Here is a 23,687-nt window from a genome sequence, read left to right as displayed (position 1 = left end):
TACTCTTGGACTACATCGGCCTACCTGTCTGTTCAGTAGGCACAGCATGGGCCAAAACTTGGGTGTCATGGTAACAACCACTTTCCCGTGCCTAAAGTAGCGGTTACCAATCCAACCCAACACAGATCCTTAGTTGGCATCGCAAGTTGTGTATCACAAATATGTGGGTTTTTGCTTTTCCCACCTGTTCCCGGGTACTGAAAGATGTTTTGCGTCATCTGAGGGTTCATCCCAGCCCCAAACTGTCCTCCGACATTTCCCATCATGCCTCTGTTCACTAATCCTCCTCGAGTGGCGCCTCCACGATTTGGCAGCGTGGCCTCCGGGGTTGTAGCCAGAGGTGAAAAGGGACTGGTGGACGGAGGTGGGTTCACGGGATTGGTACCATAACTGTGAGGATAAGGGAACTGCTGAGGGGGTCCTTGTGGGAGCCTTGAAGTCCCCATGTTGACAGAAAGTCCAGCATTTGGGGGGAGGTTGTTGCCAAAATGTTGCTGCCTCATGAGAAGAGCTCTTTGCTGCATGATTTGCTGCTGCTGTTGGCGATGTTGCTGGCTGTAGAGTTCACGCTGGCGTTGGGCGAGCATCTGAGCATTTATCGGAGGCTGCGGAGAAAGACACATGAGTTCACCAATGTCACCTAAGCTGCTAAATATAAATAAATATGCATTACTGCTAAATCTTTTGATCAAATTGTGTGAGCCCACCTGCCACGACAAGGAGACCTCTATGAGGTGGGAACCTGCGCTGCACATACACCCAGAACTGGGACTAAGCCTACATATATACCTGGGGATGGAAGGATCCAGCATTAAACTAATTAAAATCACCCAGGACAGAATGGGAGGAGTGCAAGATCAACAAGTGGAGGAGCGCAAGAACAAACATGGAGGCAGTCACTAACCCCACATATATGGATCACACAAACAACACAGAAGTATGATCAGCACCTTCCAACAAAATGATACAAAACGTGTATATAGGTGCAAGAACGCCTGTGACTGCAAATATATACAGCACACAAGAAAATGGCGACAGCACACTGCGAACACTGTATATATTTGTAGTCACCGGCGTTCTTGCACCTATATACATGTTTTGCTTCATTTTGTTGGAATGTGCTGTTCAAACTTTTGTGTTGTTTATGTGACAAATGAGTTCAGTCACATTCAATGTCTGTTAAAGAGAACCTTCCACCTCCCCATACAGGTGCAGCATGTAATGGGGAGGGCTGCACAAACCCTGGGGCACTTTAAAAAAAATGTCTACCCTAATCCGTTATTTAAATATCGGTGGCGTTATAATTGGCACCCGATATTTAAATAACCCCCTGAACAGTCAACGGGGCGTGTACTGGCAAGGGGGCGGTTTACTATGGCTGTGACACTGTCCAATCAGATACGGACAGTGTTACAGCAAGAGCGAGGATAGAGGAGAGAGAGTGTGTGCGCGCGCATGCTCTCACTCTTCAGCTTTCAAGATCAGTCTTCTGCCGAACTGGCAAGGGGGCGTGTCACTGCTACGGACAGTGCAAGAGCTGGAGAGAGAGAGAGAGAGAGAGAGAGAGAGCGCGCGCGCGCATGTGTGCTCTCCTCTCCAGCTCTTGCGAGAGATCAGTCTTGTACTTTGTCTGCCAAACTGGCAAGTGGGCATGTCTGTCCGTAGCAGAGACACGCCCCCTTGCCAGTTCGGCAGACAAAGCACAAGACTGATCTCTCGCAAGAGCTGAAGAGATGAGAGAACACATGCGCGCGCTCGCTCTCTCTCTCTCTCCATCTCTTGCACTGTCCGTGGCAGTGACACGCCCCCTTGTCAGTTCGGCAGAAGACTGATCTTGACAGCTGAAGAGTGAGAGCGTGCGCGCGCACACACTCTCTCTCCTCTATCCTCGCTCTTGCTGTAACACTGTCCGTATCTGATTGGACAGTGTCACAGCCATAGTAACACGCCCCCTTGCCAATTCAGGGGGTTATTTAAATATCGGGCAACAAATATAACAGCACCGATATCTAAATAACGGAGGAGGGTAGAAAAAAAATGTAAAGTGCCCCAGAGTTTGTGCAGCCCTGTCCATTACATGCTGCACTCAGCTGCACATTTATGGGGAGGTGAAAGGTTCTCTTTAACAGACATGATTGACCAGATAGGTTCTGGAAAATCCTTCAATGCCACAAAAATTGTATGGCCTGCAGTACTGAAGATAGCCAAAGGTGGTCAAGTAATGTGGGCAATTGGATGACCTCATCGTTAGTGGACTAGTGACAAATTGGACGTTTCTTAAAACTTCCATGAAACCTATCTTCTCGTTGATCGTACCTGAGGGGTGATGGCTTGTTGCATGCCCGGTCTCATTCCCATCTGAATTGCATTGCCAACTCCAAACTGACTGAGGATTGCCTGCCGGTTCTGGTGCAAAATCTAACATTTATAGATAAAACAAAAAAGATTAGAAGATAAGACGCACATAGTAATGTGATGACAAGCTCTGGGTCCGGGGTAGAGTCATAGATGATAATTCATCCCCGGCAGCAGAGATCTCTAGAAAATGGCATTGCCCAGTGGAACAGTCAATATCTCCCAGGGATTTATAATATATTGAACTTTTTTTAAAAAAAAGACCAGCGACCAATTCCTGACTAGTAGTAGTTCTCATATCCATAGGGGGCAGTATTATAGTAATTATATTCTTGTATATAGGAGCAGTATTATAGTAGTTATATACTAGTATATAGGGGCAGTATTATAGTAGTTATATTCTTGTATATAGGAGCAGTATTATAGTAGTTATATTCTTGTATATAGGGGCAGTATTATAGTAGTTATATTCTTGTATATAGGTGGCAGTATTATAGTAGTTATATTCTTGTATATAGGGGCAGTATTATAGTAGTTATATTCTTGTATATAGGGGGCAGTATTATAGTAGTTATATTCTTGTATATAGGGGGCAGTATTATAGTAATTATATTCTTGTATATAGGAGCAGTATTATAGTAGTTATATTCTTGTATATAGGAGCAGTATTATAGTAGTTATATTCTTGTATATAGGGGCAGTATTATAGTAGTTATATTCTTGTATATAGGAGCAGTATTATAGTAGTTATATTCTTGTATATAGGGGCAGTATTATAGTAGTTATATTCTTGTATATAGGAGCAGTATTATAGTAGTTATAGTCTTGTATATAGGAGATAGGAGCAGTATTATAGTAGTTATATTCTTGTATATAGGAGCAGTATTATGATAGTTATATTCTTGTATATAGGGGCAGTATTATAGTAGTTATATTCTTGAATATAGGGGCAGTATTATAGTAGTTATATTCCTGTATATAGGGGGCAGTATTAGGGTATGTTCACACGAGGGCGTCCGTAACGGCTGAAATTACGGGGATGTTTCAGCCTGAAAACATCCCCGTAATTTCAGCCGTACCGGCATGTGCAGGCGCTTGAACACCGCGTCAATTACGGCCGTAATTGGCGCTGCTATTCATTGGAGTGAATGAAGAACGGCTCCAATTACGGCCAAAGAAGTGACAGGTCACTTCTTTGACGCGGGCGTCTAGTTACGCGCCGTCATTTGACAGCGGCGCGTAAATATACGCCTCGTGTGAACAGACAAACGTCTGCCCATTGCTTTCAATGGGCAGATGTTTGTCAGCGCTATTGAGGCGCTATTTTCAGACGTAATTCGGGGCAAAAACGCCCGAATTACGTCCGTAAATAGGCCGTGTGAACATACCCTTATAGTAGTTATATTCTTGTATATAGGGGCAGTATTATAGTAGTTATATTCTTGTATATAGGAGGCAGTATTATAGTAGTTATATTCTTGTATATAGGGAGCAGTATTATAGTAGTTATATTCTTGTATATAGGAGCAGTATTATAGTAGTTATATTCTTGTATATAGGGGCAGTATTATAGTAGTTATATTCCTGTATATAGGGGGCAGTATTATAGTAGTTATATTCTTGTACATAGGAGCAGTATTATAGTAGTTATATTCTTGTATATAGGGGGCAGTATTATAGTAGTTATATTCTTGTATATAGGGGGCAGTATTATAGTAGTTATATTCTTGTATATAGGGAGCAGTATTATAGTAGTTATATTCTTGTACATAGGAGCAGTATTATAGTAGTTATATTCTTGTATATAGGGGGCAGTATTATAGTAGTTATATTCTTGTATATAGGGGGCAGTATTATAGTAGTTATATTCTTGTATATAGGGGGCAGTATTATAGTAGTTATATTCTTGTATATAGGAGTAGTATTATAGTAGTTATATTCTTGTATATAGGGGCAGTATTATAGTAGTTATATTCTTGTATATATTAGCAGTATTATAGTAGTTATATTCTTGTATATAGGGGCAGTATTATAGTAGTTATATTCTTGTATATAGGGGGCAGTATTATATTAGTTATATTCTTGTATATAGGAGGCAGTATTATAGTAGTTATATTCTTGTATATAGCAGGCAGTATTATAGTAGTTATATTCTTGTATATAGGGGGCAGTATTATAGTAGTTATATTCTTGTATATAGGAGGAAGTATTATAGTAGTTATATTCTTGTATATAGGGGGCAGTATTATAGTAGTTATATTCTTGTATATAGGAGGCAGTATTATAGTAGTTATATTCTTGTATATAGAGGCAGTATTATAGGAGTTATATTCTTGTATATAGTGGCAGTATTATAGTAGTTATATTCTTGTATATAGGGGGTAGTATTATAGTAGTTATATTCTTGTATATAGGGGCCGTATTACAGTACTTCTATTCTTGTATATAGGGGGCAGTATTATAGTAGTTATATTCTTGTATATAGGGGCAGTATTATAGTAGTTATATTCTTGTATATAGGGGGCAGTATTATAGTAGTTATATTCTTGTATATAGGAGCAGTATTATAGTAGTTCTATTCTTGTATATAGGAGGCAGTGTTATAGTAGTTATATTCTTGTATACACGGGGCAGTATTATAGTAGTTCTATTCTTGTACATAGGGGGCAGTATTATAGTAGTTATATTCTTGTATATAGGGGCAGTATTATAGTAGTTATATTCATGTATATAGGGGCAGTATTATAGTAGTTATATTCTTGTATATAGGAGGCAGTATTATAGTAGTTATATTCTTGTATATAGAGGGCAGTATTATAGTAGTTATATTCTTGTATATAGGGGCAGTATTATAGTAGTTATATTCTTGTATATAGGGGCAGTATTATAGTAGTTATATTCTTGTATATAGGGGCAGTATTATAGTAGTTATATTCTTGTATATAGGGGCAGTATTATAGTAGTTATATTCTTGTATATAGAAGGCAGTATCATAGTAGTTATATTCTTGTATATAGGGGCAGTATTATAGTAGTTATATTCTTGTATATAGGGGCAGTATTATAGTAGTTATATTCTTCTATACAGGGGGCAGTATTATAGTAGTTATATTCTTGTATATAGGGGGCAGTATTATAGTAGTTATATTCTTGTATATAGGGGACAGTATTATAGTAGTTATATTATTGTATATAGGGGGCAGTATTATAGTAGTTATATTCTTGTATATAGGGGGCAGTATTATAGTAGTTATATTCTTGTATATAGGGGCAGTATTATAGTAGTTATATTCTTGTATATAGGAGGCAGTATTATAGTAGTTATATTCTTGTATATAGAGGGCAGTATTATAGTAGTTATATTCTTGTATATAGGGGCAGTATTATAGTAGTTATATTCTTGTATATAGGGGCAGTATTATAGTAGTTATATTCTTGTATATAGGAGCAGTATTATAGTAGTTATATTCTAGTATATAGGGGGCAGTATTATAGTAGTTATATTCTTGTATATAGGAGCAGTATTATAGTAGTTATATTCTTGTATATAGGGGCAGTATTATAGTAGTTATATTCTTCTATACAGGGGGCAGTATTATAGTAGTTATATTCTTGTATATAGGGGGCAGTATTATAGTAGTTATATTCTTGTATATAGGGGACAGTATTATAGTAGTTATATTATTGTATATAGGGGGCAGTATTATAGTAGTTATATTCTTGTATATAGGGGGCAGTATTATAGTAGTTATATTCTTGTATATAGGAGGCAGTATTATAGTAGTTATATTCTTGTATATAGAGGGCAGTATTATAGTAGTTATATTCTTCTATACAGGGGGCAGTATTATAGTAGTTATATTCTTGTATTTAGGGGACAGTATTATAGTAGTTATATTATTGTATATAGGGGGCAGTATTATAGTAGTTATATTCTTCTATACAGGGGGCAGTATTATAGTAGTTATATTCTTGTATATAGGGGGCAGTATTATAGTAGTTATATTCTTGTATATAGGGGGCAGTATTATAGTAGTTATATTCTTGTATATAGGGGGCAGTATTATAGTAGTTATATTCTTGTATATAGGAGCAGTATTATAGTAGTTATATTCTTGTATATAGGAGCAGTATTATAGTAGTTATATTCTTGTATATAGGAGCAGTATTATAGTAGTTATATTCTTGTATATAGGGGGCAGTATTATAGTAGTTATATTCTTGTATATAGGGGCAGTATTATAGTAGTTATATTCTTGTATATAGGAGCAGTATTATAGTAGTCATACTCTTGTATATAGGAGCAGTATTATAGTAGTTATATTCTTGTATATAGGGGCAGTATTATAGTAGTTATATTCTTGTATATAGGAGCAGTATTATAGTAGGTATATTCTTGTATATAGGGGGCAGTATTATAGTAGTTATATTCTTGTATATAGGGGACAGTATTATAGTAGTTATATTCTTGTATATAGGAGCAGTATTATAGTAGTTATATTCTTGTATATAGGAGCAGTATTATAGTAGTTATATTCTTGTATATAGGAGGCAGTATTATAGTAGTTATATTCTTGTATATAGGAGGCAGTATTATAGTAGTTATATTCTTGTATATAGGGGGCAGTATTATAGTAGTTATATTCTTGTATATAGGGGACAGTATTATAGTAGTTATATTCTTGTATATAGGGGCAGTATTATAGTAGCTATATTCTTGTATATAGGGGACAGTATTATAGTAGTTATATTCTTGTATATAGGAGGCAGTATTATAGTAGTTATATTCTTGTATATAGGGGCAGTATTATAGTAGTTATATTCTTGTATATAGGGGACAGTATTATAGTAGTTATATTCTTGTATATAGGGGGCAGTATTATAGTAGTTATATTCTTGTATATAGGAGGCAGTATTATAGTAGTTATATTCTTGTATATACGGAGCAGTATTATAGTAGCTATATTCTTGTATATAGGGGACAGTATTATAGTAGTTATATTCTTGTATATAGGGGGCAGTATTATAGTAGTTATATTCTTGTATATAGGAGCAGTATTATAGTAGCTATATTCTTGTATATAGGGGACAGTATTATAGTAGTTATATTCTTGTATATAGGGGGCAGTATTATAGTAGTTATATTCTTGTATATAGGGGCAGTATTATACCGTAGTAGTTATATTCTTGTATATAGGAGGCAGTGTTATAGTAGTTATATTCTTGTATATAGGGGGCAGTATTCTAGTAGTTATATTCTTGTATATAGCGGCAGTATTATAGTAGTTATATTCTTGTGTATAGGGACAGCATTATAGTAGTTATATTCTTGTATATAGGGGCAGTATTATAGTAGTTATATTCTTGTATATAGGGGCAGTATTATAGTAGTTATATTCTTGTATATAGGAGCAGTATTATAGTAGTTATATTCTTGTATATAGGAGCAGTATTATAGTAGTTATATTCTTGTATATAGGGGCAGTATTATAGTAGTTATATTCTTGTATATAGGGGCAGTATTATAGTAGTTATATTCTTGTATATAGAGGCAGTATTATAGTAGTTATATTCTTGTATATAGGAGCAGTATTATAGTAGTTATATTCTTGTATATAGGAGCAGTATTATAATAGTTATATTCTTGTATATAGGGGCAGTATTATAGTAGTTATATTCTTGTATATAGGAGCCAGTATTATAGTAGTTATATTCTTGTATATAGGAGGAGTATTATAGTAGTTATATTCTTGTATATAGGGAGCAGTATTATAGTAGTTATATTCTTGTATATAGGAGGAGTATTATAGTAGTTATATTCTTGTATATAGGGAGCAGTATTATAGTAGTTATATTCTTGTATATAGGAGCCAGTATTATAGTAGTTATATTCTTGTATATAGGGAGCAGTATTATAGTAGTTATATTCTTGTATATAGGAGCAGTATTATAGTAGTTATATTCCTGTATATAGGGGCAGTATTATAGTAGATATATTCTTGTATATAGCGGCAGTATTATAGTAGTTATATTCTTGTATATAGGGGGCAGTATTATAGTAGTTATATTCTTGTATATAGGGGCAGTATTATAGTAGTTATATTCTTGTATATAGGAGCCAGTATTATAGTAGTTATATTCTTGTATATAGGGAGCAGTATTATAGTAGTTATATTCTTGTATATAGGAGCAGTATTATAGTAGTTATTGTCTTGTTAATCGGGCACAGTATTATAGTAATGGTTTAGTAAAGATATTTATTGTGAGAAGGCAACTTTGGGATGAAATAGCGACTGCCATATTTAGGGCATGGCCACACGTAGCGGAATTTTTCTGGAAATCCGCAGTGGAGCCGTTTCTCCATTGACTTCCACTTCTTTTTAGTAGGGTTCGTTTGCACGTTGCGGACAATTCCGCTGCGGAGCATAGGCTGCGGTGCAGAATTTGGTGTCCGCAGCATGCTCTGTCTGTTGCGGAGCAGTGGCGGACTGTTTGCTGACTCATGGCGGAATTTCTCCATTGACTTCAATGGAGATTCTAAATTCCGCAATGACGTCCGCAGCTGTCATGCACATGTTATGTGTGCTGCGGATCCGTCTTGCTTTTTTGACATGACATTTCTTCATTCTGGCTGGACCTATGTATTTCTAGGTCTACAGCCAGACTGAGGAAGTCAATGGGGCTCCCGTAATGACGGGAGCGTTGCTAGGAGACGTCAGTAAATAGTCACTGTCCAGGGTGCTGAAAGAGTTAAGCGATCGGCAGTAACGGTTTCTGCACCCGGGACAGTGACTACCGATCACAATATACAGCAACCTGTAAAAAAATAGAAGTTCATACTTACCGAGAACTCCCTGCTTCTGTCTCCAGTCCGGCTTCCCAGGATGACGTTTCAGTGTAAGTGACGGCTGCAGCCAATCACAGGCCAATAACAGGCTGCAGCGGTCACATGGACTGCCGCGTCATCCAGGGAGGTCGGGCTGGATGGCGAAAGTGGGACGCGTCACCAAGACAACGGCCGGTAAGTATGAAATTTGTTTACTTTCACTAGGGAAAGTGCTGTCCCTTCTCTCTATCCTGCACTGATAGAGAGAAGGGAAGCACTTTTTCCGCAGTCCGCAGCAGCTAGTCCGCATCAATTTACTGCACATTTTGGGCACATCCGCCGCAGAATCTGCAACGCAGATTATGTGCGGCATTGATGCGGACAGTTGCGGAAGAAAACCGCCACGTGTGGTCATGCCCTTAGAGCCCCATTCTCCCTGTTAGCTTATATAACATACATTATTTAGCAAGGGGCAAGAATGAGCACAGGAGTCGGCTCCTCCTAGAGTAGAAAGACCAGGTAATCTGTGGTGAATCTTGATGTTTAATGGAAGGAACATGCATTTCATTAACAAAAACTAATTGTCATTTTTTGAAGCCGTCTCCGATATCCTACCTGCTGCTGTCCTTGAAGCCTCTGCTGAAGATGCAGACGTAGCTGGTTGGAGGCTGTTCCTGGCCTGGCCAGCATCTGCCGGGGTTGCATGTTCATAGCATTTGGATGAGTCCCTCGTTGCAGAGGTGGTGCCACTTGAACTGGCATCGGCCCAAAGTTGGTCTTTTGGCTGACCATGCTCGAGAAGGGACTGTGGAGGCCGGGATTCTGAGATGCAGCGGGGTAAGACTGAGGATACAATCCCGACTTGTGTTCCATAAGGATTGGAGCGAGGGGCGGTTGCTGAGAATATCTGTCATTGACGACGTCCAGACTCCCTCCCTATGGGACACCAATAAGGAATACGTAAGCCAATGTAAATACCTGCACTCAATACAAGCGAATGTCATCCATGGCATAATATGATGTGACACCGCACGGCTAACGCTGCTCAGTTTAATGAAATATGAATATTTTTTCCTCATTCAGTTGCATTCTAGCCCCAATATATTGGATAAAAATGAAAGGATCCTCAAAACGGTGTTTTTGGGGGGACTCTTCTCTTCCTTAAATTTTCCTGTGACCTTCCATCATGACCTTGGCCCTCACACGCAGCGGTGTCCTCACCACCATAATATAATACAAAGTCCATTACTCAGCCGGGGGGCGAAGCAAGGAAAATATTAAATCTGTGCTCCATCCTAAAACGTAATGGGAGCGCTATATAATTTAGTACTGATTTAAGGGGTTGCGCAGAAACAGAAAAAAATGGGAAGTGGATCTGCTTCTTTTTTTTTTTCAAAAAACAGCGCCACTCTTGTCCATAGGCTTTGCCTGGTATTGCAGCTGAGCCCCACTAACTTGAATGAGAATGAGCTGCAATACCAGTCACAGCCTGTGAATAAGAGTGGTGCTGTTTTTGGAAAAAAGCTGATCCATCTTGTACAACCCCTTTAAGGCCCTATTGGCGTAAATATCAATTGCGTCTGGAAATACTCAATATTGTGGGTGTCAAGCTGCCGAAATACATATATTCTTGAAGTATTAAGGTTCTAGCTAAATCTACTTCTCACGTCTCCATTACTTAATCTGTTTATGTAGCCACATGGTCTCGAGCCTCCTGACATTCTCCGGTCTATGAAGGTCTTCCCATACCATCAGTCCGGCCAGAGGCTTCTCCGTGGTTCTTCCATACCTGCACTAACTTGTCAATCCCTAGGGCTCGGTCGAGTTCGGCCAGCTCGTTGTCGTCTTTGCCGTTGAGGTAGGATACGAGCTGCTCCAGCAGGATCTTCTCATCGTTTTGTCCCTCCATGGTGGTTGGAGGACACAGAAAGTCATCAATCCTGCGGAGGAAGACAAAACAGATATGGAGCTGCGGGCAGAACGGCCGAGGTTACCACAACTAACTCAATGACGTGAATTTTCACCTTCATGAATTGTCCTTGTTTTTGGGCACGGAGAAAGAAAAAATTGTCTAAGCATATTAGCAGCTGGAGACACAAACGAGGTGCACGGGGGAGAGGGCGTCAAGGCCAAGACAATACACAAATTTCATGTGATTGTCTGGTCAAAAATATCAAATGATACAGACTTTAGATCTCAATACCATCCAAAAACATGTACCCGTAGGAGGGTCTCGCCCATAATTGGCCACACTAATGACCAAAATCTGATTAGGTCAATGGCCAATTGACCTTACGCCACACCCATCTACCCAACCTCATCCGGCAGTGAGACTGGAGGATTAAATATGGCCACCATGGGACCTACAAGTCAACGGAAGTGTTGGTGATGACCTGGAGGACTGTCATCTTTACCCAAGAGTTTTCTTCTAAGCTTTAAGAACCCAAGGAGCCCATGGTCATTGCCATCAAGCAATACACCGTGTCAAGTCCAAGTTGATGGCAGTAGCATGGTCTTGCTACTAGCTATGACTTGGGTTACAATTATGCTCCAAGGTCCATAGGGCCTACAAGCCTCCCTGCCACATCAAGGCCCTCAATCAGGGGGGGGGGGGCCAAGCAAACGACGACGTGACTCATTGGCCATCATCAGGAGCTTGTGTGCTGCGGCGGTGGTCCGGAAGGGAAGAGAAGCGAGGAAAGGTAAATAAATAGGGGGATCCGGTCTGGGGTCTGAATTTTTTTTGAATCTGCTCTGGGGTCTGAATTGATTAAGAGGTCTGGTCTGGAGTCTGATTAATTTAGGGATCTGGTCGGGGGATTTGAATGAATTTTGGGATCTGGTTTGAGGTCTGAATTTATTTTGGAGTCTTGTCTGGTATTTGATGCCCCCATCCTGCACTTTTTACTTACGTGGCCGATTTGTCAGACCCCGATGGGAGTTGTACTTTCACAGAAGTAGTGGTTTCTTACCAGCGTGCCCTCACCCTAACTTTCCCATGGATCTGGTTAATGCTCGGAGAGAAGAGTGGGCGTTCAAAGCTTTGTTATGGGGCTTAGCACTTTCTAGTTACTGAAACCTCCTGGTCCATTCAGTGCGCACAATAGCCACAGTCTTCGAGACGTCAAGGGTTAACTCCGGTAATCTGGTAAAACCAGCTTTGTGTCCATTCTGTAAGTCGCATAGAAACCATCATATGTAAAGAATTAAATAGGTCACAGTTGACCCAGGGGCCTCGAAAGCTCCTACACAACTCCATCTACATTCTGTTCCCAATATATAAAGTATCAGGTCCCCTCCAAAAAAAAAAAAAAAGTATAATTACACCCAGGACCATTTAAACTAATAAAATCCTGCGATGTGCCAGGGAAACAGAAGGCGGCTTTGATAGCAAATACGTGAAGCACGCGGTTCCCCCGGACCAGTAATGTTTATCCTTTTAGTGATAGATGAGTACCAGATGTGGAGACCCCGAGCTGAAGATATAAAAACAAATGTAGGGCCGGCCGTAAGAATGCAGCTTCACGAAGAACAAATATTCCCCCAGCCCTGAGCCGAATTAACTCATTCATACCCGGGACATTAGACTGGCACTGCCAACACACGATTCCCGACAAACCGCCCTTACCCCTCTGAGATGAGCAACCTTTATGGACTATAGGGCGCCAGGCGTCAGACCAAATCTCATATGGTATGTCATCGTATCCATTGTCAACTGTTGACCCTCTGGGGCAACTCTCTAGCGCTGTCACATGGCGGATGAACGGCGCCACACCTGTTGGGTGACTATATTGGATTCCCATTGGCTGTGGTGTTGCAGAATGGTGCGTTGGGTGACCCGGTAGACATCTGGCTTTGGACTTCTGCCGTGAACGGATATGCTCCAGACCCCTCGCAGCCCGTTTGTGCATCGTGTGTCACCCAATGGGCCCACAACTTATTGGCTGCCACATGTCGTAGTACAGTTAACCCCTCAGTGACTGGCCAATTTTAGGCCTTAATGACCAAGCAATTTATTTTTTTTCGTTTTTCCATCGACATAGATGTGTGAGGTCTTGTTTTTTGCGGAATCAGTTGTATTTTTTTTAATGGTACCATTTTGGTCTACATATAATTTTTGATTGACTTTTATTAACTTTTTTGGGGGGGGGGTGATAGAAAAAAACTGAAATTCCGCCATTGATCCATGCGTTTTAAATTGACGCCGTTCACTGTGCGGTGTAAATAACATGTTACCTTTATTCTATGGGTCGGTACGATTACGGCGATACCACATATGTAGAGGTTTTTTATGGTTTACGACTTTTGCACAATAAAAACACTTTTGAACTGTAATTATTTGTTTTTGTATCGTCTCATTCCAAGAGCCGTCATTTTTTTTTTTTTCCGTTAATCTAGTGAAATGAGGGCTTGTTTTTTGCGGGATGAGACGTAGTTTTCATTGGTACTTTTTGGGGGTACATGGGACTTCGTATACCAAAGCATTACTGCCCGTCAGTGTAAAACTGACAGGCAATCCATAAGAACGTGCCTCTGGCATGTCCTAATAGGCATATAGCCAGGGTAGGCCTGGGTGCCTTTGTTAGGCCCCGTCTGCCATGACACCCCATCGGAGACCCGCGATCGCATTTGCGTGCCGCCGATGGGCGAGAGAGTTAGCTCTCTCCCTCTGTAAACAACTTAAATGCTGCGGTCGCTATTGACTGCAGCATTTAAGGGGTTAAACGGCCGCGATCAAAGTAAACTTCGATCGCTACCGTTGGAGCAGGAGCCCGGCTGTCATCAGACAGCAGAGCACCCGCTCCAGCCTGCGCGGGACACGGGACTTAGACTAGACTGCCGTGACAAGGCGTATTGGTGGTCACTAAGGGGATAAACATAGACATGGAAATTGACATGATGGAATGACGCTAGCGGTGCCGGCGTTAAGATGGCGGGACCGTCTGATGTCGCCCCTTACGGTGTACCATACAAGTGCACAAAGAACAGAGGGTGCCCAAGCCATTCGGGGCATGAACACCCGTAGGGATGGCAGTGGGCACTGGTGTAATATCTCTATTTATTGCTACATGTGGACATAGGATCTCACCAACATTGACCCACCACATCCGGAAGAAGCCAAGCAAGCAAATCTAGAGGTTTCCCGATCACCCTTGAAATTACTCGGGACCTCTGCTCCAGAAATAGGTTCTCGTATCTGATCCCACTGATCGGACATTGACGGTACAGTATATACGAGGATAGTCTGATGATAAATGGACCGCAAATACGGACAACGGATCCATTGTTTATGGGCCGAAAAATCCAATCAATCGTGTGAATACAACCCAAGTGTGATAGATCTGCCGTAACTGGTGCCCGCATGGTACCCTCGCATGCCACCCTGAATCTGGCCAGCGCATGGTACCACAGGTAAGCAAGATCACAGGGTGAGAGGTCTTGTGGCCACAACCAGATGCCCGGTAAACAGTGACATCAGTTGCCTATAGCATACACGAGATGCGTCGGACGACGCCTGATGACCTGTTTGGGGTGGCAGAGTTGCTATATCATTGGCAAGCTGCAGTCTAGGTCCACCATGCCGCTCGGGCCTAAGGCACACCTCTAAAAGAAGAGTCTTCTGCTGCATTTTCCCATTGTCTTACAGCAGTGCTTCTCAACAAATGACCACTAGGTGGCAGCATTCTTATGAAGCAAAAAAACAAGCAGATTACTGTAAGTGATGCAAACCCCAAAGAAAAAAAAAAATAATTAATCCTTTACGACGATCCTATTAGACCCTGGGAATTCAGGTGTCTTTGATTTCCTCTAAAAGCACCGAAGGGGAGCAAAGAGCGCCTGAAGGGGATTATCGGTACATACTCCCTGGGGAAGAACGTGATCCCATTGGTCTGCCCTAAACTCCCTAGAAACTTCTCAGAGCTTTTTAAGGAACAGAGACCTAAAGAATAACAGACGGCAGTAAGCTTTCTAAAAATAGTCAGGCGGCCGTGCAATGTTTTGTGCTCCCTGTCCTCAGGAGACCCCACCGATGAGGTAGAGGGTTCCGTACGGGCTGCACATACATATCTATGACTTTACGTTTCTTCTGCGCGCCCGCTGTTATGATGGCGTCGTATACGGTGGACTTGTTAGATATTATAGACACGGATGTCCGGTGCAGTTTCGAGGCATACAACGCGCTTCGCTCTGCTGGATCTCAAGCAGTAAGGGACAACATATGTTAGGGGCCCAGCGAAGGGTTGGGACAGGCCTATACCATACTGCAGGCTATGCGGGGGAAGACGTGATTTATATTCCTCAATCTTCACAAATACTTATACAAATCTGTGATCCCAATTTAAAATCGGACATCTGAAAATAATTTGCGGAGATCCTAGCGGCAAGGTGCTGCCGGGGCCGGGAGCTGGGCTTTATATGGTTAGACTTAAATAATTGGACCCCTGTGAGTAGAGTTGGGGTCTATTCCTAACTTATTAGTACATCGGAGGTATACGTCTGGAAGACTTACCCCGTATACCTCTGACGTAGGCCACTGTATAGGCGAAATACGTCGCCCATAGGCTCCTATGTTAAAAAAAAGTATACTGCATGGTATATACGTATGAAATAGCGTAGTCGACTACATTATATCATACAGATAAGAAAAAGTATTCCCATGTAAACCGGCTCAACGGAGGCCATAGGGAAATTTTTTCGGATGAATGTGGCCCTTCTGGTAAAACATACTTATCCAAAATCCTGACAATCTCTTTTAATTAGGCTTCAATTGTAAACTTAAAGGGTAACTCCACCTTACTTAAAAGATAAGATGTTGCAAAATTTCCATGCCATGAATAAAATAGTCAATGTCCAGGAAAATGTCTCAGCGACCAAGGTTGGTGGGACATCTGTCCATCTACGACTCCCCTCAGAGGAACCGGTTATCCATTATTTATACAGATGATTTATAGAACATGAACCTTTATGATCGAGTGATGCTAACGGGGGCGGGGCTGTGACAACCTCTCAATCATTTTCATGGAAAAGAAAATAGATTGTAAATTTGGCATTGGTTCGTGGTGGCCAACATTTTCGGGAGTAAATGATAAAACTATGGCCATGTAATAATATACAATAGTCTATCCCTTTAAGGAATGTCATCGATCACACTCGACTAGAGAGGAAAAAGACTCAACCGACGTCCTTCTTGATCAGCATAGATGAACGTCTCCACCATGTTGGAAGTTTGTCCACATATCTGACAATTTACGCATCAGTCATCACATATTTGAGATTCTGAGGTTACTTACTCTTCCTGTGTGCCCGACCAAGGCATCTGATCAGCAATCCCCGACTGTCCAAACTGGTCTGAGATTCCCAAGTCTGAGTCCGGCAGACCTGAAGATATAGGAAAAGAAAAATATGATCAAGGTGGATATGCACTGAATCCAATAACTTACACTGTATGACCAAAAGAATGTGGCCCCCTCTTAATTATTAAGTTCATGTGTTTCAGCCACAACCATTGCAATCAAATGCATAAAATCAAGCACACAGCCATGTAATCTCCATAGACAGACATTGCTAGTAGTATGGGTCGTGCTGAAGAGCTCAGTGACTTTACATGTCGCAATGTCTTAGGATGCCATCTTTGAACAAGACAATTCATGAAATGTCTGCTCTTCCAGATCCGGTCATCTGTAAGTGTTATTATTATCTACTAGATCTGCCCCGGTCACCTGTAAGTGTTATTATTATCTGATAGATGTGCCCAGTCACCTGTAAGTGTTATTATCATCTGCTAGATCTTCCCCGGTCACCTGTAAGTGTTATTATTATCTGTTAGATCTGCCCCGGTCACATGTAAGTGTTATTATTATTATCTACTAGATCTGCCCCGGTCACATGTAAGTGTTATTATCTACTAGATCTGCCCCGGTCACCTGTAAGTGTTATTATCTGCTAGATCTACCCGGTCATCTGTGTTATTATTATATGCTAGATCTACCTGGACACCTGTAAGTGTTATTACTATCTGCTAGACCTACCCAGTCACCTGTAAGTGTTATTATCTGCTAGATCTACCTGGTCACCTGTAAGCGTTATTATTATTTGCTAAATCTGTCCCTGTGACCTGTAAGTGTTATCTGCTAGATCTGGTCACCTGTAAATAATATTATTATCTGCTAGACTTTTCCTGGTCACCTGTAAGTACTATTATTATCTGATAGATCTGCCCCGGTCACATGTACGTGTTATTATTATCTGCTAGATCTGCCGCAGTCACCTGTAAGTGTTATTATCTGCTAGATCTTTCTTGGTCACCTGTAAGTGCTATTATTATCTGATATATATGCCCCGCTCACCTGTAAGTGTTACTGTTATCTGCTAGATCTGCCCCGGTCACCTGTAAGTGTTATTATTGTGAAGTGGAAGTGTCTAGGAGTAACAACAGCTGAGCCACAAAGCGGTAGACCACGCAAATCACAGAGAGAGCCGCTGAGTACTGATGCACGCAGCATGTACAAATCCTCTATTATATCACTCACTAGAGACCCACACTGCCTCTGGAAGTGACATCAGCACCAGAATGGTGTGTCCAGAGCTTCATGAAATGGGTTTCCATAGTCGCTGCACACAAACCTTAGATCGCCATGCACAATGCCAAGCGGCTGCTGGAGTGGTGTAAAGCACGTCGTCACTGGACTCTGTTAGCAGCGTGTTCTCAGGAGTGATGAATCATGGCTCACTATCTGGCAGTCTGATGGAGGAATCTGGGTTTGGTGGATGGCATCATAACGCTTCCTACCAAACCTTCTTCCCCAAGATCAGCATCTCACAAATACTATTTTAGCTGAATGGGCACAAATTCCCACAGAAACACACCAAAATCTTGTGGAAATCCTTCCCGGAACTGTGGAGGCGGTTATAGGGGCCCAACTCCATATTAACGCCGATGTTTTTTTAATAGGGCCCAACAAGCCAATAGATGTGATGGTCAGGGGTCCATATAATTTTAGCCATACAGTAAATTATATATATTTCATTTTGACTGAGAAATACAGAATAAAATTGCATTTTTAACTAGCAGCATAGCAAGTTTGTCAACTAAGCACTAATACTTGTTTTGGTTCCTGTTGCGGCAATGAGTAGATCCAGCCTGTAGGTGGCACTAAATGACATTACTGTACATGCGATTGCTATGATTTGCAGGGTTTCCAGGTTATGGTACCTTTAGCTATCAGTTAAAAATTGTAATAATAAAGCGGAAACAAAACTAAACAAAAAGTTGAACAAGAATTCCATCAATTCTACGGATTAGGTGACTATCCTTTAAATACCCTCAAGAGAACCTTCTAAAGTAGCTATACTCTCTACCTAAAGAGCAAATATAATTGGTCAATCAGTTCTCGAGCACTTTTCACTGATGTCATTAAAGACACATCCATGGGTTCTCTTTTTTTCCTCTATTTACTACTTCTCTAAGTTAATCCTCCCACCACAATGGGAAAATGTCTCGTCCAACTAGATGAGCCACTCAGAAAGTTATGTCTCTTGTCACAGCCGAATGTTGGGACAAAACAGGGATTTTTTTTATATTTGACCATGAGGGATCTGGCAACTTGATCACGAAGGATCAAGCCCACCAGGGATCACACCACTGATCATCAAAGATCAAGTCACTTAAAATACAAGGTTGCTTCCTTGGCATAGAAACGTATTGGGGAAAGAGAGTTATGAGGAAGATTTGTAGGTCAATTGGGAGGCATTATGGAAGAACGGGGCAACAATATTACGCTAGGTGGTGTTTTCTCATACTAGCTCTCACTCCAAGTTGCACCAGTTCATACTTGAAGGAACCGTCTTCCACTGGTTGGCACCATCTCATGATAGGCAGCCTCATACTAAGAATTGTTATCTCAATCGGTCTAGTGGGGGTTGGTTGAGGAGGCCCAAGCACAGCATTTTCCATGGTCTATGCAGATCCTACAGTGTACAAAATCTATTGCCATAAATATAACTCATCTTCTTTCTCGGCCATATCTTACAAGAGGTATCACCATCGTCCACTTGGTGGAACAGTCTCCCATTAGATTGAGTAGCCTTCCATTGCTTAGTATCATTTCATGTTAGGTGGAACAGTATCACACTAGATGTAGAAGTCTTACGTTGGTTTGTACCATCTCATGTTAGGTGGGACAGTCTCACACTAGATGTAGAAGTCTTACGTTGGTTTGTACCATCTCATGTTAGGTGGGACAGTCTCACACTAGATGTAGAAGTCTTCCATTGGTTGGCACCATCTCATCTTAGGTGGAACAGTCTCACACTAGATGTAGGAGTCTTCCACTGGTTGACACCATCTCATCTTTGGTGGAGCAGTCTCACACTAGATGGGGCAGTTTTCCACTGGTTGGCACCATTTTATGTTAGGTAGAACAATTTCATACTGGATTGAAGAAACCTTCTACTACCATCTCATGATAGGTGGAAGAGTCTCAGACTAGATGGTGCAGCCTTCCACTTGTTGGTACCATCTCATGTTTGGTGGCATAATCTCATACCAGGTGTTGTTACCTGACTGCGTCCGGTGGATTTGCCATGGTCTAAGCAAATCTTACATTGTACAAAAATACAACTTGCCATCAACAGAACTCCTCTTCATTCCCAGACTTATCTCACAATATGTGAAACAATCCCATACCAGGGAATACTATCTCATACTATCTCACAATAGGTGTCACCTCCTTAGACCAGGTGGAACAATGTCACATTAGATGGAGCAGTCTTCCACTGGTTGGTATAATCTCATGTTTGGTGGAAGAGTCCCACACTAGATATCTCAAAATAGGTGGAGCAGTCTCATACCAGGGGACACTGTCTTGCAATAGATGTCACCGCCTTGTCCTTGGTGGAACAATCTCAAACTAGATGGAGCAGTCTTACACTGTTTGCAACCATTTCATGTAAGGTGGAACAGTCTCATACTAGTTGGTTATCTTATTTGGTTTGGTGGGTGGTTGGTTGGTTGGTCTGGTGGTTGGTTGGTTGGTTGGTTGGTCTGGTGGTTGGTTGGTTGGTTGGTTGGTTGGTTAAGGAAGCGCATCCACAGTATTACCCATAGTCTGTAGGATCTTACAGTGTGCAAAAATATAACTTGCCATAAACAGAACTTCTCTTCTTTCTCAGCCATAAATGCAAACCTGTTGGAAGCTCTGGTTTCCCTCCCTAGGGCGACAGATTATTTGGTGCTGGGGAGACGATAACACACACATATGTATCTTAGTCACATATCAGATTTCCATTCGGCCCTTCATATGCAAACCGTACTAAGAAAAACAGCTTGGAGATGTCAGGCAGGGGCCCCGCGTGGCTGGCTCTGTGTTCAGGCACTTAACATGCGTATTATACAAGATACGTCTTAATGAGACGGGACTGTATTTACACACATCTGACTGGCACAATTAGCTGCAGACCATAATTGCAGATTTACAGGGACGGGAAAAGAAGATGAAGCTTGAATTTCCCTAAGAGGGGTTAAAATGTGCCAGGGCCCTCATGGACGCCCTATGTTAAGTAAATTAGGAATTGTAAATCTTGAGGGGAATGTAAATAAGGGAAGCAGAGTAGACAGAGATATTGAAGATTAAACTCATCCCTAATAGGACTATATGTTCATAAATGAAGCACTTCTAGTAATGCAACAGCAGCCTTATATACAATGCCAACATATTCCGCAGAGGTGTACACTACGGAAAGTGGTATACATACAAAAATTACAATTTTTATTCAACACATATCAACTACACCTATGATGAGAGAAACCAAAGAACACTATGTACTCTGTTCCTAAGAGCTTACAATCTTCCTAGTGGATAGGATACCATGGGGTATTAAAGAGGCCTAGGGCTATGGTGCGGGTGTACAGAGAGAATATGTGATGCGGGTTCCTATAAAGATGTACTGTCAGGTAAAGCATAATGTTGTGACTGTTAGGAGAGAGTCTGACTGTCCAAGAGAGAGCATTCCAGATAACAGGTGCAGCACGGGAGAAGTCTTGGTGACTAGAGAAGGAGGTTGCGATAAAGAAAGCACAGGAATACTATAGAGGATTGGTTGCAGACAAAAAGTATACAAAGAGTTTTGGATTGGATTGTCAAAGAGATGAGCCATTAGACAAAAAAAAGACCAAGATAAAGGGCTAAAATGGCCATTCCTTATACTACAAGGACTTCATGGTGACTTTTGAGACCCAACAAAGTTGCAGTGTGGCAGTCCCATTAACAAAAGTACTGCTTTTCACGTATCGCCTTAATGGGTCCAGTAGAATGTGCCGACAACCCACCATCCATCGGGCAATGCAGTAGCCTGTCCCCCATAACTTTGGTGGAGCAGGGTGTAGTTATGGCTTTTCAATGGTCCCAACACCTAAAACATTAGACTATTTCACCAATCCATATATTGATAAAAAAAAAAAGATTGGGAGATTAGTATTTTCTCATTTCCTGCTATACAAGAAATTGGTGTTACATACCAGGATCTGTCTGAAATGTTGGCGCTCCGGGTAAAACTCCACGGCCCTGCTCCGGTGTCAGTCCTGATCGGGGACTGGTGTCAGTAGGTGCAGGGAATGGATTCAGTTCCGGGTCTAAGGACTCACAGAATCCAAAGGGAGACTGAGTTGGGTTGAAGCCATTGAAATCTAGGAAGTAAGGAACATGCATGTGTGTAGTTAGAGTCATGCCACGTACATGCAATATCCATCCTACCATGCAAAATCTGTTCAATGCAAGCAATAAGTCTAGGATCTAGAACACAAATGTTGCCCCCACACCCTCAGTCTTGGAATGTATTCCATGTTAAGATTTTCTCTCTCTTGATGCCCATTCTACATCTAGCCGTAGCACCCACGAAATGTCTCCATCTCCCGAGATCTAGCTATCCGATGTTCTCAAATGTTGACTTGTCTTGGTCATTCAATGTTAATGTTCTCCTAAAATTGTTCCATTTATAAACTCAAAACCACCCAACAAGGACCAGATTGAAGATGTGGTTGGCCAGTGACAACAATGTCCATGCGTGCCCAGTTAATGGCTTACAGCACTGGTTGGATCATTGGGATCAAGAAGGTTGGGTAAACAGCTGACCATATCTGGTGGAGATTGTATAGAAGGTGAACAGTAAGAACATATAACATGTGACATGTAATCTACTCTATTCAGGAAGCCTAGGTTGGTCTGGAAATAAGAATCTAGAAACTGGACTGAAAATTTGACACCTGCTTTAAATCTATTTTGAAATATGGATTTGAATAGATGATTGCACCTATGAAATGAAGTGACAGGGTGCATTGTTCTAGTGTCTCAGTGTCTGGAGCCTTGGCGTGAGTGTGGCATTGTGAAGAAGTTCTTCCGTCAGTGTGGCATTGTGAAGTTCTTCCGTCAGTGTGGCATTGTGAAGAAGTTCTTCCGTCAGTGTGGCATTGTGAAGAAGTTCTTCCGTCAGTGTGGCATTGTGAAGAAGTTCTTCCGTCAGTGTGGCATTGTGAAGAAGTTCTTCCGTCAGTGTGGCATTGTGAAGAAGTTCTTCCGTCAGTGTGGCATTGTGAAGAAGTTCTTCCGTCAGTGTGGCATTGTGAAGAAGTTCTTCCGTCAGTGTGGCATTGTGAAGAAGTTCTTCCGGCAGTGTGGCATTGTGAAGAAGTTCTTCCTTCAGTGTGGAATTCTTAAGTTCTTCTGTCAATGTGCCTTTGTGAAGTTCTTCGGTCAGTGTGCCATTGTTCTGCAACCATGGGGTAATTGGGTCATCAATCCAGAACTATCGTCTTGTATAGGAATCCTGTTGCCAGTATTGTGTTTGTACTGGAATCCTGGTCTCATTGTCCTATTAGTCTGTGTGTCATTATTCTGGAGTCGTGATGACAATATTTAATGGTTTTAAAATATTGGTGCCAATTGTTCTGGAATCTTGGTCTTGGTGTGGCACTTGGAGGCAGTTGCTCTTGAGTCTTGGTTTCATTGGCCTAGATTCCTGGAGTCATTGTGCAGTTAATCTAGAACCTTGATATCAGTTTGTCATTGTGCTAGAATCTTGGTCTTGGTGTAGCACTTGGAGGCAATAATATATTGTTTTTCAGTCCTGGTGTCATTGGTCTAGAACCCGGGGGTCTCGAACTGGAGTACCCTGCCATTCTACTACATGTATCTGAATAACCATAAGAAGTGTGACTCCTTGGTGTAAGCTCCATGGTGTAGGCTTAATGGGGTCGGCTCCATGGTGTAGGCTTCATGGAGTAGGCTTCATGGTGTAGGCTTCATGGCGTAGGCTTCATGGCGTAGGCTTCATAGTAGGTTCCTTGGCGTAGGCTCCTTGGCATAGGCTCCTTGGTATAGGCTCCATAGTAGGATCCTTGTTGTAGCCTCCACAGTAGGCTCCTTGGTGTAGGCTCCTTGGTTTCTAGTCTACTTGGTGTAGGCTCCATAGTAGGTTCCTTGGCGTGGGCTCCATATTAGGATCCTTGGTGT

The 23,687-nt window shown here is 41.5% G+C and overlaps 1 protein-coding gene across 4 annotated transcripts in view; it reads right to left on the bottom strand.

Annotated features, from left to right (window-relative positions):
• Positions 1-23,687, bottom strand: part of NCOA1 (nuclear receptor coactivator 1) — a 203,083-nt gene that overhangs the window by 7,699 nt on the left and 171,697 nt on the right. For 2 of the 4 annotated variants that reach the window (XM_075860847.1, XM_075860848.1), the window contains exons 12-17: positions 21,698-21,865; positions 16,473-16,560; positions 10,970-11,120; positions 9,796-10,116; positions 2,317-2,418; positions 185-605 (exon numbers count right to left, since the gene is read on the bottom strand). In XM_075860847.1, the coding sequence (XP_075716962.1) occupies positions 185-605; positions 2,317-2,418; positions 9,796-10,116; positions 10,970-11,120; positions 16,473-16,560; positions 21,698-21,865 (1,251 nt within the window). The remainder of the gene's footprint in view (positions 1-184; positions 606-2,316; positions 2,419-9,795; positions 10,117-10,969; positions 11,121-16,472; positions 16,561-21,697; positions 21,866-23,687) is intronic. The other 2 variants (XM_075860849.1, XM_075860850.1) reach the window with 1 other exon arrangement.

The sequence above is a fragment of the Rhinoderma darwinii genome, chromosome 4 (genome assembly GCF_050947455.1).
Source record: "Rhinoderma darwinii isolate aRhiDar2 chromosome 4, aRhiDar2.hap1, whole genome shotgun sequence".
Classification (NCBI taxonomy): Eukaryota; Metazoa; Chordata; class Amphibia; order Anura; family Rhinodermatidae; genus Rhinoderma; species Rhinoderma darwinii.
The sequence above is the reverse complement of the archived record's forward strand: the minus strand, read 5'-3'. Positions and strand labels throughout refer to the sequence as shown.